General features: G+C 43.6%; 1 protein-coding gene across 8 annotated transcripts in view; it reads right to left on the bottom strand.

Moving 5' to 3' along the window:
• Window positions 1-8414: 8414 nt before the first annotated feature.
• Window positions 8415-15078, bottom strand: part of SHLD2 (shieldin complex subunit 2) — a 94899-nt gene continuing 88235 nt past the window's right edge. For 6 of the 8 annotated variants that reach the window (XM_057734237.1, XM_057734242.1, XM_057734239.1 and 3 more), the window contains 2 exons: window positions 12876-12991; window positions 8415-8716 (listed from right to left, as the gene is read on the bottom strand). In XM_057734237.1, the coding sequence (XP_057590220.1) occupies window positions 8517-8716; window positions 12876-12991 (316 nt within the window). In that variant the 3' untranslated portion in view covers window positions 8415-8516. The remainder of the gene's footprint in view (window positions 8717-12875; window positions 12992-15078) is intronic. The other 2 variants (XR_009053662.1, XM_057734244.1) reach the window with 2 other exon arrangements.

The following is a 15078-nucleotide window of genomic DNA, read 5'->3' on the forward strand; positions in this document are numbered from 1 at the left end:
CATAGATCAGTTTGGGGCCTTTTGGTATCTTTACAATGTTGAATCTTCAACAGATTAACATGATGCATCCCTCTATTTCTTTAGTTCTTTTGCAAGTTTCCTTAAACCTCTTTTGTGGTATTCAGGAACTTGTTCTTACACCTCTTTTCTTGGATTTACTCTTAGGTGTTTTATATTTGTTTGTTTCTAGTATATAGAGATTCTGTTGATTTTTGTATGTTGACTTTGTACCTAGTGAGTGGCCTTGCTAAAGTCACTTGTAATAGTTTGTCTGTAGATTCTTGGTGTTTTCTTTGTATATCGTCGTGACCTCTGTGAATGATAGTCTTACTTCTTCCTTTCCAACCTTTATGCCGTCTTTATTTCTTGCCAAGTTGCAGTGGCTGGGCAACTGGACAAGAAAAGGAAATAAAAGGCATCCAGATCATGAAGGAAAAAGTAAAACTATATTTGTTTGCAGATGACATGGTTTTATATATAGAAAATCCTAAGAAATCCACCAAAAATTTTTGTGGATGTAGAATTATAGGCTGACATTTCCTTTTCTTTCAGCAGCTTTAAAATGTTATGTTTCAGAATTTCTTTTTCTTTTTCTTTTTTGGCCATGCAGCACGGCTTGCAGGATCTTAGTTCTCAGAACAGGGAATGAACCTGGGCCACCACAGTGAAAGTGCCAAGTCCTCGCCACTGGACTGCCAGGGAATTACCTAGAATTTCTTTCCTGTGTCTCCCTTTTATCTGGCATCTTGGCCCCTGCAGTCCTGGCTGCCTTGGCCTATCTTGTCTCTCCAGCTCCAGAGACTCTCCTGCCTTTCCCGCCTGTTAGCCATGGCCCCCTGTCCAAATGCTCAGCCTCTTAACTAGAACCAGCAAGTTTCCTGAAGGTAAAAAATGGTTCACAGAATGTCAGCTCATCTCCTTGTGTTTTCCTTCCTCTGAGATCACGGCCCATCAAATGCTTGTCAACTTGGCAGCTCTTCAGCAAAAACGTTTTCTGTATTTTATTCAGGTTTTCTAGTTGTTCTCAGCATGAACATAACTCTGATTCAAGCAGAAAAATAATTATTTTCTCAGAATTCTTCTCCCAGAAAAAGAATTCTCAGCAAAGAGTGATTTTATACAGAGAATTTGATGACACAAGTCCCACAGCCTTCTTGGGAGGCTGATGAAGATAAAAGGAGAAAATTGCTTGTATCAGTTGGCTATTTGGGGAATAATGGCGCATAACAAACAATCTCAATATCTCAGTGTTATACTAAAAAGAGCACTTATTTTTCACACATCTTTGGTCAGCTGAGTGTGGGCTAATCTATGTTAGGCGACTCGTGTTCAAGCTGTGGGTCTGGCCAGGCTCGGGTCCTCACCCAGCCTGCTCCATGTTTGTTCTTTCTGAGCACCAGCTGAAGGTGCAGCAGCTACCCAGGGAAAGCTCTTCTCATGAAAGACACCCTCTGCTTGTGTTGTGTCACCTAATATCCCATTGGCTTAAGTAAGTCATGTGGCCAAGTTCAAAATCAAGGGGCAGGGAGGTAAACTACATCTTTTTGTGAGAGGAGCTGCACAGCACCATGGCAGTGGACACAGCTACAGGGAGGGGTTAAGGATGAGGGTGATAACTCAGTGCACCATGTTGATGTTCCCTAGAAATGGGGAACTCCAGGGCCTGTGCTAAGCTGTGCAGGTGCAGTCCCCAGCTGTGTAGGAGACCTCCCTGCCTCGTAGCTGTGCCAGGTCTCAAAGCCACTCCTGTTTGGTATCCCATAGTGATGACTGGCTGGAATTGGCACAAATTCTTTGCTCAAATTATTGCAAGAGCCCTGTACATCCTGCTGTCATAAGTGTCACAAAGGAAGAAAAGGATGATTTTTTACCTTCTTTTTGTTTTTTAGCTTCACCTGAGTGCCTCACATTTGGTAAACTCAACCTGGAACTCTGTTCACATAAGAATTTCAGGAAGCATAATTTCCAGACTTCTGTTTCCAGAAAACGTAAGAAAGACTTTTAAAGGGGATGGGGAGGGTGCTGTGTGCCAACCCACACTCTGGGGCAAACCTAAGTCATGGGAACCTGCAGAAAAAGGAGGCTCTTGAAGAACCCACGTGAGTACTCTAGCTCATAATTGGTCACAGAGAACCTCTCCTGCCCTTGGATGGCCTTCCCATACCCCCTCCCTGCCCCTGCGTGGGTGATCAGAAATCCCTGTTAGCAAGTTGGAAAAGGAGGAGTGGAAGCATAAAGTGGAGAAATAGGAAAACAGTGTTCCATGCCCATCTTCTGCTACAGCCCGCTATAGGCAGGAGTCCAGGCCAGGGCAGGAGTGAAGGGGAGGCGTAAACTTTAAATAAAGTTGGAGGCTTGGGCCACTGCATCAGATTGGACATTTCGAGTGCTGAACACAGCCTGTTTTTGCAACTAGAAGTTACAGGAAAAATTTATTATTACGTAAGAGTGATCAAAAAAGTCATGGAACTTGCCCTAGATTTTATCCAAAGGGCAGGGAGAAGCTACCCGCCAAGCAGGTTTGAATGGATGACTGGGGGGGGAAACGATCAAGCTGTTTGCTGATTACATTCTATAAGGCTGGCTCTTTGGACAAAATGGATATATTTCTTAACTGAATTTAATATGCCCTTATGAATACAGATTGGAACATCTACCTATTACAGGTTCCCGCCCCCCCTAATTTTTAAGTATGGAATTATTTGCTCAGATCACTCTTCCCCTCTCTACTTCAGACGTGTTTCTCCGAGTGGAATGACTGTCAAGGCAGGGAGAAAGGAACTAGCTCTGAGGAACTATGCTAGGTCTTTGTACATCAGCTTGTTAAACTGCACAGCAGTTCAGGAGAAACTGCCGCACACTTAGGAGTGAGCAAAGTGTGCATCAGGGAGGGGATGTCATTTCTCAGGCCCCAGAACTAGGAAGTGCTGAAGCGGGAATTTGAATCCGATTCCAGACATTTAAAAATTGTGTCATTAGCCACTATGGAAAACAATTTGGAGGTTCCTTAAAAAACTACACATAGAACTACCATATGATCCAGTCATCCCACTCCTGGGCATATACCCAAAGAAAACCATAATCCCAAAAGAAACTTGTACCATAATGTTTATTGCAGCACTCTTTACAATAGCCAGGACATGGAAGCAACCTAAATGCCCATCAACAAATGAATGGATACAGAAGATGTGGCATATATATACAATGGAATATTACTCAGCTATAAAAAGGGATGAGATGGAGCTATATGTAATGAGGTGGATAGAACTACAATCTGTCATACACAGTGAAGTAAGTCAGAAAGAGAAAGACAAATATTGTATGCTAACTCACATATACGGAATCTAAAAATGGTACTGATGAACTCAGTGAGAAGAATAAGGATGCAGATACAGAGAATGGACTGGAGAACTCGAGGTATGGGAGGGGGCGGGGGGTGAAGGGGAAACTGAGACGAAGCGAGAGAGTAGCACAGACATATATATACTACCAACTGTAAAATAGTCAGTGGGAAGTTGTATAACAAAGGGAGTCCAACTCGAGGATGGAAGATGCCTTAGAGGACTGGGGCAGGGAGGGTGAGGGGGACTCGAGGGGGGGGAGTCAAGGAAGGGAGGGAAAAAAAAAAAGATATGAGCAGAGATGCTCACTTAAGCATTACCTATAATGTCAATAAATTAGAAACAACATAGATGTCCAAAAAAAAAAAAATTGTCATTATCACACATAGAGAGACCTCAAAAAAGCGATGCCATGTAGTACCCAAACATTCTTACAGCCTGGGATCCATTAAAGGACCTTTCAGTGCCTATTAGGTAGAGCCGTTTGTTTGTGCTCCTTTGGTTGCTAGTGAGGCTGTGCGTTTCTCCACATTTTGTCCCTTTTTCCCTCCCTCCCTCCCTTCATCCTTTTCTTCACTCCTGTCTGTGTAAATTATCTGTTCATCTCCACTGATGAAGTATAATCCAGCAAGTGACCAGATCTGATTTCTATCTGCCCTTTGTTTTTGATAATATGCTTTTACTGGTTTGCTGATTGACAAATCTGATAAGACAAACTTGCAGGGAATGGATAATGGGGGGTGGGCGGGTGGCACACCGGTGCTGTCTAGGCCTGGAGCTGGTGGTCTCGTCAGGAGGGCTGTGGCCACAAACTGGTAGAGGAACCGGGGCAACCAGGGCATGTGGCCAGAGCAGAGCGCCACCCCGTGTCCTCACATCCATGTCGGGACTGATGTGCCGCTACGGGAACCGGCAGGAAAGGCGCCTGCCTCCTGCAATGTATCTCTAGCGCCCTCTACTGTTTAGCACTGTACTCACTGCGAAGGAGAGACGCTTAAGGAAATTCCGTCTGCAGCTGATCCTGGAGGTGAAAAGCTAGCAAAAGGACCTCAGTTCTTGTCTTCTTTGAATAATTCAGCAAAAAGATGGAGATTGTGAACAAAATAAAAGCTTTCATTAGAAGCAGAAAACGTGTGGAAGAAGAAAAGTAAGTGTGGAAAAAACAAAATACATGTAGAAAAAAGCAAAGTAGGTGTGGAAAAAGCAGAATACGTTTAGAGGAGCATGCAGTAGAGCTCAGAGTGAGTTGTGTGCAATAGGGGCAGCTTAGGTTGCTTATATAGGGTCAGTTTTCCAGGTTTTTCTTCTGGCCAATCATCTCCATATTTGGTCCTGGTGTGGGGCACATCACTCAGCCAAGATGGATTCCAGCTGGCATCTTCTCCCTCCTTTTGTCCTTCTCCTAGACTGAGGACCTTCTCTGCACACGTGTGGGGCTGGGACATCCACAAGAATGCACCCAATCAGGGCCCGATGCTCCCACTGGTAGCCCATCTCAAGGTGTCAGCAGAAAACCAGTTGCAGCTGCTCAGCCTGGGGCATATCTATCTCCTACTTCAGAGCTGTGAGGAAATTGATAACTGGTAAACCAGCCCTCCCAGAATCTTCCCTTGTGCTGGCTCCCAAACACTGCCTCCCCCTCTTCCCACCAAAATAGCCACTAACCTGGCTTTTCTTTAAAACCACTTTATATCCATCAGAATGGCTAAAATGAAAATGGTTGGCATCTCCAAATGTTGGCAAGGATGTAGAACTGGAATCCTCATACATGACTGGTGAGTGTATAAAACTGTACAGCTTTGGAGCATTGACAGTTTCTTATAAAGTTAAATATACACATATCCCATAAACCAGCAATCTCAACAGGTGTTTACCCTCTCCCCAGCTTCAAAATGAAAACATACATCCACAATAAAATCTGTACCAGGGTGAGTCAAAAATTATCTGCACTCTGGCTGTGCGGCCAACAGAAATTTTAATGTAACTGGAGTGTGGATAATTTTTGACTCACCCTCATAAAAAGATGTTATAGCAGCTATTCATAACAGCCCAAAATTGAAAATGACCTTTCACAGGAAAATGGATAATGTAGTATTATCATAAAATTGGTATATTCCTCAGCAATAAAATGAATGAACTGAGTCACATAAAAACTTGGGTGAATCTCAAAAATGTTGTGTGAAAAAAGCAAGTCACAAAGGACTATAAACTATGATTTCATTTATGTGAAGTTCAAGAATATATCAGGGACTTTCCTGGTGGCGCAGTGGTTAAGAATCCGCCTGCCAATGCAGGGCACATGGGTTCGAGCCCTGGTCTGGGAAGATCCCACATGCTGAGGAGCAACTGGGCCTGTGCGCCACAACTGCTGAGCCTGTGCTCTAGAGCCCGCGAGCCACAACTACTGAGCCAGCGCTCTAGAGCCTGCGAGCCAAAACTACTGAGCCTGTGTGCCTAGAAGCCTGTGCTCCACAACAAGAAAAGCCACCGCAATGGGATGCCCACGCACTGCAACGAAGAGTAGCTTCTGCTTGATGCAACTAGAGAAAGCCCACAACTAGGGAAAGCCCACAACTAGAGAAAGCCCACACGCAGCAATGAAGACCCAATACAGCCAATAAATAAATAAATAAAACAAACAAACAAAAACAGGTCAAACTAATCTATGGTGATAGAAATCAGAACAGTGGTTTCCTGTCGTAAGTGGCAGGGGACTAACTGGAGGTGGAGATGAGAAATTTTTGGAGTGATAGAAATGTTCAAAATCTTAACTGGGGTATTGGTTACACAAATGTATACGTATTTTTTTTCTAAATTTGGGAAGTGATCTTTTTTAATAGAGGGAATTTATTATTCTTCAGAAGTTAGGGGGACTTCCCTAGTGGCACAGTGCTTAAGAATCCACCTGCCAATGCAGGGGACATGGGCTTGAGCCTTGGTCCAGGAGGATCCCATATGCCAGGGAGCAGATAAGCCTGTACGACACAACTACTGAGCCTGCGCTCTAGAGCCCGTGAGCCACAACTACTGAGCCTGCGTGCTACAACTACTGAAGCCTGCGCACCTAGAGCCTGTGCTCCGCAACAAGAGAAGCCACCTCAACAAGGAGCCCATGCATCACAATGAAGAGTAGCCCCTGCTCCCCACAACTAGAGAAACCCATGCACAGCAACGAAGGCCAAACCCAGCCAAATAAATAAAAATAAACAAAATTTTTTTTAAAAGTTAGGGACATTTTCCTAGTAATTCCATCAAGTAAAATTAAAGAAGTAAAACCAGGATTTCCCACTCAGGGGAATCACTACACCATTTTGTTAAGATTCTTCCAGACAGTATACATAAACTGTTGCATAAAATAAACTGTATGAGGACTTCCCTGGTGGCGCAGTGGTTAAGAATTTGCCTGCCAATGCAGGGGAAACAAGTTCGAGCCCTGGTCCAGGAAGATCCCACACGCCACAGGGCAACTAAGCCCACACGCTGCAACTAGAGAGCCCATGTGCCTCAACTACCAAGCCCGTGTGCTCCTGAGCCCACATGCCACAACTAGAGAGAAGCTGCAACTAGAGAAGCCATGCACCACAATGAAAGATCCTGCACGCCACAACGAAGATTCCACATGCCACAACTAAGACCTGATGTAGCCAAATAAATAAATATATATATTTTTAAAACACACACCTAGTAAACTTGTTTACGTTATCATGAATTTAGTTATGTTCAAGCAATATGATTAATCTAGTAACACTGAGCATCCTCCAAACTTCCAGGTTAAGTACCACTCCCTATTTCCTCACTGGTGATAACCACTCTCTACAAGCTGCTGCTACAGTCATAGTGAGAGAACCAACTGCTAGGTGTCTGCTGGTAAATAAATTCAGTGAGGTCCTCAAACCCTAGAAATGAACACTGTGATTCTCTGCCTCCCCAATCATGAGCTGAAACGTGACCACGTTTCCTGCATTTTCAATGCCTCTATTGAAAGACATGCTCGCCCAGAAGTTGTCTAAATGTAGGCTTATGTGAACTAATCCATAGTCATGTATCGTTATAATCAAGCAAATCATGTCATGTCTACGGTTTATTAATGTAGGAGTAAGGAAAGCACTTAGAATTGGTAAGCATAGCGGAAAAGCAATTCCCAAGGAAATGCCTCAGGTCTGCATCCCAGTACTCAGGATAGCGCCTGAAATGGAGCTGGGACTAAATGGAGAGAGCCTTTCTGTGGGAAGACATTCGGGAACCTTTTTGAAACATTGAAAATGTTGAAGTATGTGGGCCGAGCGATGGGATTCAGAATGTCCTGCTTGAGCAGTGGAGGAGCTGAGGGTGCGGGGCGTGGAGACTAATATCACCCTTTTTGGTCCTGAAGGATGGCTGGTTAGCCAAAGACGGGTAAGATTCCTCAGAGGAGGAACAACCTAAGACAGGCACAGCCGCAGAGGGGCCAACAGGGGTGGTGCATAGAGCCTTCCTTATATCACCGTGTTTGGCCCTGGAGGATGACTGGTTAGCCAGAGACGGGTAAGATTCCTCAAGGGAGGAACAACCTAAGACAGGCACAGTCGCAGAGGGGCCAACACGGGTGGGGCACAGACCCCCAATATCTGAGAGAGGTCTCCTGCCCCCAGGGCTGTTTTGCTCTCCACACCCAGCTCAAATCCACACCTGCTCAGCTCGGACCCAGGAGGAAAACAAGGATCATTGCCCCAGTCATGTGAGGCCTTTGATTGTTTATGAGTGTAACCTGAGAATGTTAGCCCATGAACTCAATAAAAGCAACCTGGGATGAGTCAGCAGAGCTCTTGATCCTAGAGGTTTTGAGTCCCCCGGTCCCATCTTTCTCTTCAGTCTGTGTCTGTGTCTTCTTCAAGCTTGCGGCACCCGTCACTCACCTCGAGTCGCCGAGCTGGTCTTGGCACCTTTCATCCTAATGAACTGCTGCGTGTTGCCTTCACTGCCAGATCATTTCTCTAGAAGCAAGAAAGGGAAAGGCCAAAAAACTGACAAAAAACTTCATGGAATTTTCTTAAGGAAAAAAAGTTTTAATTAATATATTTAACACAATTCTCTTTATAAAATATCCTTATTTTAAAACCCTGAGCAAAATTCATTTCGAAAGACAAATCATTTCTGTGCTCTTCCTTGAAGTGCGTGGAGTTTCTTCCTCTGGTCTCAGAGAAGGGCATGGGATCCGTGTTTCACATTGTCAGGATAAAAATCTAGGAGGGAGAAATCCTGTTGCAGCGGATAGCTGTTTTCATCTAACACAAAGTGGCTCTGCACCTTCAGGACACAAGGTGCCCCACTGCCCGCCAGCAAGGCGTGGAGCAGGTCCGCGGCGACCAGGCCATAGGTGACATCTGAGGGAGGAGCTGAGGAAGAGGAAACACACAAGGCTCTTAGCATCCCTTCCAGGGGGTTGGAAATGCTCACATTGAAGGGTTCATTGTTTTCCTTGGTTTCTCAAGTCCCAAACCTACTGTAAAGACCTCTTTGTACCCTTGCTCTTTCTGGTCACGAGTTACTCTAGAATGATGATGTGCAGTTCCTGCTGATGTGGAGGAAAGGCACAGTCATGCACTGTTGAGACTGATGGTGTTTCCTATTATGGCACAGTCCCTGGCTTCTTAAAACAATAGAGGCAAGAACTGAGATTAATCTTTCCCTAAATTAAGCCTGAAACAAAAAGGGCACGTCCATATCAGAAAAGTACTCTTTTATTTATCCAGTCTATAGCTCTGATCACAGTTATATTATACACATATTTATTGTTTATATAATAGAATCCTGAGTTAGTTAATGAATATCAAATCTTAATAATATACAAATACTAAAATTATAGGTAGATATGTCATTGTATTCTGCATTTGTCCTACATGCTTCCTCTTGTTTTTTGAGGACATCCAGTCATTTAGCAGGTTGCTTGATATAGCCAGACAAAGCACCACGGACTATGCTCAAACTCTACTGGTTCCCTGGCCAACACCACCAGCCTTTCTGGGATTGGGTCTACAGACTCCTGGAGGGCCAATGACATATTCCTTGACGTGTGAGAATTCTCTACAGTACTTAAAACTTTTGTATTTTCACTTTGATAAGCTAAGAAAAAAGTCAAGATTAGTGATAATCTGAATGATCTGATGAACACTTTATAATTGGTGCCCACATCTTCACTTATGGGTTATTTGATTCGATTCGATTTTGCTGCATTGGGTCTTTGTTGATAGGCACAGGCTTTCTCTAGTTGTGGCACGCAGGGGCTACTCTTCATTGCAGTGCGCGGGCTTCTCAATGAGGTTGCTTCTCTTGCTGCAGAGCACGGGCTCTGGATGTGAGGACTTTAGTAGTTGTGGCTCGCATGCTCTAGAGTGCAAGCTCAGTAGCTGTGGCTCATGGGCTTAGTTGCTCCACGGCATGTGGGATCTTCCTGGACCAGGGATCGAACCCGTGTCCCCTGCATTGGCAGGCAGATTCTTAACCACTGTGCCACCAGGGAAGTCCTAGAAACAATTTAATTAATGCTAAGAGAGGGACTTTGTCTCAGGAATTGGCAAAACACAGGTCTATAACTGGATATGAGAACAATGCTTCTCTGAGAAATAAAGACTACCTGCAATTGTGCAAAAAATGAAAAGACAAGACTGAAAATATAACAAAGAACATTGAGAAGAGGCATGAAAACAGTGGAAAGAATGAAAATTAATAAAGAAAGTGAATAAAAAAGAACAGAGACTTTCAATCAGGATGTAGAAAACTGGGAAGAGTGTGCCTGCTACCCTAATAATAATTAGAAAAAGCTGAATAAACTACAAAATCACAATCTCCTTAGACCTATAAATGAGCCAAGGTTGTACAGCTACGAAGAAGACTGCGGCGTAAGGAGAGACAGGATAGGAGCACGGGTTTACCCGGGGCCAGGCTCAGAAAGAAGACAGTCCACCAAACAAGCAAGAATGAAGAATGTACTTAAAGTTTCAATGAACTGGGACTTCCCTGGTGATCCAGTAGTTAAGATTCTGCCTGCCAATGCAGGGCACCTGGGTTCGATCCCTGATCAGGGAACTAAGATCCCACATGCCATGGGGCAACTAAGCCTGTGCGCCACAACTAGAGAGCCTGCGTGCTGCAACTATAGAGCCCATATGCTCTGGAGCCCCAGCACTACAACTAGAGAGAAGCCTGTGCCTCACAACAAAGAGCCCATGTGCCACAACTAAGACCTGTTGCAGCCAAAAATAATTAAATAAACAAATAAATATTTTTTTAAAAAAGTTTCAATCAACTGCTAAAAGCTAAGCGTGGGCCAGCACCACAGACAAGGGGGCATGTGCTCGTCTCATCTCCACCAGGTGCTCACAAGGCTGGATACAAGGAAAGATTTCAGAGAAAGCTTCCAGCTACGGTGAAGGCCTGGGAGAGGGAAGAAGCTGCCACAAGGAAAAACACAAAACACCACTCAGGACAGCTTCCTTCAGGAACAAAAGCCTTAAATTGCTGGAGGAAGACAGCAAGTCCTACTGCCCCAAGATGCAGATGGTGAAGATAAAGATGGAAGAAAGGTGAAAAGAAAATCTCTCTATCCCTGGGGGTGGGGCAGAAAATCACCCTGGATCAAGACCAATAGGAGTGCCCTGCTTCTGGGAGAGGGGCAGGACCACACAAAGATACCCACCAAAGACACAAGGCAGAGCTTGGCTGACTTGGCAGGAGGGGCAGGGTCACTGAGAAAGCACCACATCCAATTCCTAGACACACAGAGCCTACGTAAGACTAAGGCTGAACCAGAATCAGAGAACCACTCCTGCCCCTTCCTCCAGGCTGGGATACACCAAATGACACCCAACAGAGCCTGTATAACCTGGGGAGGTACAAGAACACGGAGAGAAACTCTCTCTGAGGCTCAGATGCAGAATGAAGGGTTAAAGCAGATTGGTAGAGCAGGAATATTGGGGAAAACTCTCTGGAAAAACCACTCCACACAATGAGCACAGATAATGCTAGATAATTTGAAGCCAGTGGTAACCTGAAGGTAACCAGGGCAATAAAAAACTCAAATCCAACTCATGGTCTGACAACATTAACTACTCTGTCCCTGCCCCATTCCCAGTAAAGGTCTAGGAAAACAGGCATGACCACTTCAGGTACATGTTTACCTCAGCCTGTATTGTTCCACATGCAATGTTCAGCATTCAAGAAAAATGAAAGCCAGAAAAAACAATCCACTATTAAGAGAGCAATCAATTAAACCAGATTAACTCATCTGCTTAGAGAGTCTAAGCCTAATGAGGAAAGGGTGGAGTTTGAGCACCTGACAAATGGGTTGTCTTTACTGTGTTGTTAGCCACTGACTGCACCTATCCCCACAGCTGAAGGTCCTGCTCATCCACGCCACTAACACTGCACACTCCTCATATGTTTATATACTGTCGCACATTCATTCACTTAACTGGCATAAAGCTAAGGTCCAGGTGTTTTTCCTTACCTATTGGAAATTTAGAGTAAGAAGAGATTAGGTACCTACTTCTCTCTCTTCATGTACTGAGACAGGTGTAGAGCAAGTCTTACCTCCCAACTTATATATTCTTGTGTTACTTATTTAATAAATTTTATTTATTTATTTAAAATGTTTATATTGGAGTACAGTTGATTTACAATGTTGTATTAGTTTCAAGTGTACAGTGAAGTGATTCAGTTACACATGTACATATAGCTATTATTTTTCAGGTTCTTTTCCCATATAGATTATTACAGAGTATTGAACAGAGTTCCCTGTGCTATACAGTAGGTCCTTGCTGATTATCTATTTTATATATAGTAGTGTGTACAGATGTAGAGAACAAACATATGGACACCAAGTGGGGAAAGCGGGGAGGGTTGGGGGGTGATGAATTGGGAGATTGGGATACCAAATAGTCCACTCTAAATATATGCAGTTTATTGTATGTTAACTGTTATCTCAATAAAAGTTCTCAAAAAATAATAATAAATAAAGGACTGGGACTTCCTAGGTGGCACAGTGGTTAAGAATCCACCTGCCAATGCAGGGGATACGGGTTCGAGCCCTGCTCTTGGAAGATTCCACATGCCACGGAGCAACTAAGCCCGTGTACCACAACTATTGAGCCTGTGCTCTAGAGCCTGTGAGCCACAACTACTGAGCCCATGTGTGGCAACTATTGAAGCCCACGTGCCCAGGGCCCGTGCTCCACAACAAGAGAAGCCACTACAATGAGGAGCCTGCGCACCACAATGAAGAGTAGCCCCCACTCGCAGCAACTAGAGAAAGCCCATGTACAGCAACGAAGACCCAACACAGCCAATAAATAAAATAAATAAATTTATAAATATATAGTAGTGTATATGGTCTTATGTATCACTCAAGCTAAGAGCCTTCTGCTTATATACTGACAGAAAAAAAAAAAAACCCTTAATTTTCAATACCGTTTTCCTTCTGTTCCAATATACTATCTACACTCCTGAAATGAACAGTTTCACCAACGACAACCTCTTGATGGCATGTTGATGTCTCACCTATAATTCTGTTGAGCCAGTCAGGAGAGATGTTGAGAAGAATCTTCTCTATCAGCTTTGATCCTACATGGATGCACACCTTATATATTCCATCAACTATGGTCATTAAAGCTGGCCTACAAAAGAGTAAACAGCACAGGACCTTCAAAAAGATTTTCAAAGAAATGTTTAAATGCAATATAATTTCAAAAATCACTGGGTTCTATGCAGGGTTAATTTTAATTCTTAAAACAACAACTGATGTCCTGAAATATCCTAGAAATAAAAGAAGGGTTCTTTTCTCTTAAAGAGTTTCAAGTGATAAATTAGTAAATTTTATTTATGTAGTCCATATTCATTTTAAATTTTCAGATACTAACATAAGAGGACACTACTTTACACTATCGTGTAAATTGTTTTTAGATATAAAATAAAGATGATAATCACATACTTCACAGTCACAATTTCAAGTTATTTTTTTCCACTGAATTCTTTCTCATCAAAAACAAACTGTTTTGGGGACTTCCCTGGTGGTCCAGTGGTTAAGAATCTGCCTTCCAATTCAGGGGTGTGGGTTCAATCCCTGGTCGTGGAATGAAGATCCCACACGTCATGGGGCAACTAAACCTGCATGCCACAACTACTGAACCCACACACTCTGGAGCCCATGCACCACAGCTAGAGAGCCCACATGATACAACTACTGAGCCCACACACTCTGGAGCCCATGAGATACAACTAGAGAGAAGCCCACAAACTACAACTAGAGAAGCCCACACCCACCACTACTGAGCCCACACACTCTGGAGCCCATGAGCTACAACTAGAGAGAAGCCCACGAGCTGCAACTAGAGAAGCCTGCACGCCACAACAGAGCCCGTGTGCGTCAACTAAGACCCAACACAGCTAAATAAATAAATAATTTTTCAATATTTATTTTATTTATTTATTATTTATTTATTTATTTTTGGCTTTGTCAGGTCTTAGTTGCAGCACGCCAGATCTTTGTTGAGGCATGCAGGATCTTTCGCTGCAGCTCAGGCAGGCTTCTCTCTAGTTGTGGTATGTGGGTTTTCTCTTCTCTAGTTGTGGCACAGGCTCCAGGGCATGTGGGCTCTGTAGCTATGGAGCACGGGCTAAGTTGCCCCATAGCATGTGGGATCTTAGTTCCCTGACCAGGGACTGAACCCGTATCCCTTGCATTGGAAGGTGGATTCTTTACCACTGGACCACCAGGGAAGTCCCAATTTAAAAAAAAAACCAAACTGTTTTCACGACTTCCTAGGTGGCGCAGTGGGTAAGAATCTGCCTGCCAATGCAGGGGACATGGGTTTGATCCCTGCCCCAGGAAGATACCACATGCTGTGGAGCAACTAAGCCCGTGTGCCACAACTATTGAGCCTACGCTCTAGAGCCCATGAGCCACAACTATTGAGTCCATGTGCCCCAACTACTGAAGCCTACACGCCTAGGGCCCGTGCTCCACAACAAGAGAGGCCACCACAATGAGAAGCCCACACACCACAACAAAGAGTAGCCCCCACTTGCCACAGCTAGAGAAAACCTGTGTGCAGCAACGAAGACCCAACACAGCCAATAAAATAAAAAATAAATAAATTTATTAAAAAAACACAAAACTCTTTTCGCATGTCAATAAACAAGCAACTAGGTAAATAATTTTCAGTGCATCATGCAATGGAATACAACGTTATCGTTAAAATGAATGAGGAAGATTTATAAGTGCTATTAGGAGAGGGATGCCGTGATACACTCTAAGGAACAAACAATATGAATGAAATGATATGAATAATATTATTCCATCTATGTACTTTTAAAGACAGGGATATATCTCTTTTAAAAATAAATTATTAGAAAATAAATTGAGAACAGAATTTAGAAAGACTCACTAGTATAGGGGAATTTAGTGTAACGGCTAAAATGTGACTCTTTAGGCTATCTCTCTTCTTCCATTCTTTATTTCAACAAATACATACTCAATATCTTGTACCATGCAGTGTGCTAAGCACTGGGTATACACTAGTGAATAAGACAGAGCTGGTTCCTTCACTCAAGGAACTTAAGAGTTTAGGGGGATAGAAAGACAATAAGCTTTTCAACAATGGTGGCAAGATGATTCAGTGGGGATAGAATAGTCTTTTCAACCAACCATACTGGGATGACTAAATATCCACATGTAAAAGAATGAAGTTGGATCCCTTCCTTA

Source organism: Hippopotamus amphibius, chromosome 5 (assembly GCF_030028045.1).
Source record: "Hippopotamus amphibius kiboko isolate mHipAmp2 chromosome 5, mHipAmp2.hap2, whole genome shotgun sequence".
In the NCBI taxonomy this organism is placed as follows: Eukaryota; Metazoa; Chordata; class Mammalia; order Artiodactyla; family Hippopotamidae; genus Hippopotamus; species Hippopotamus amphibius.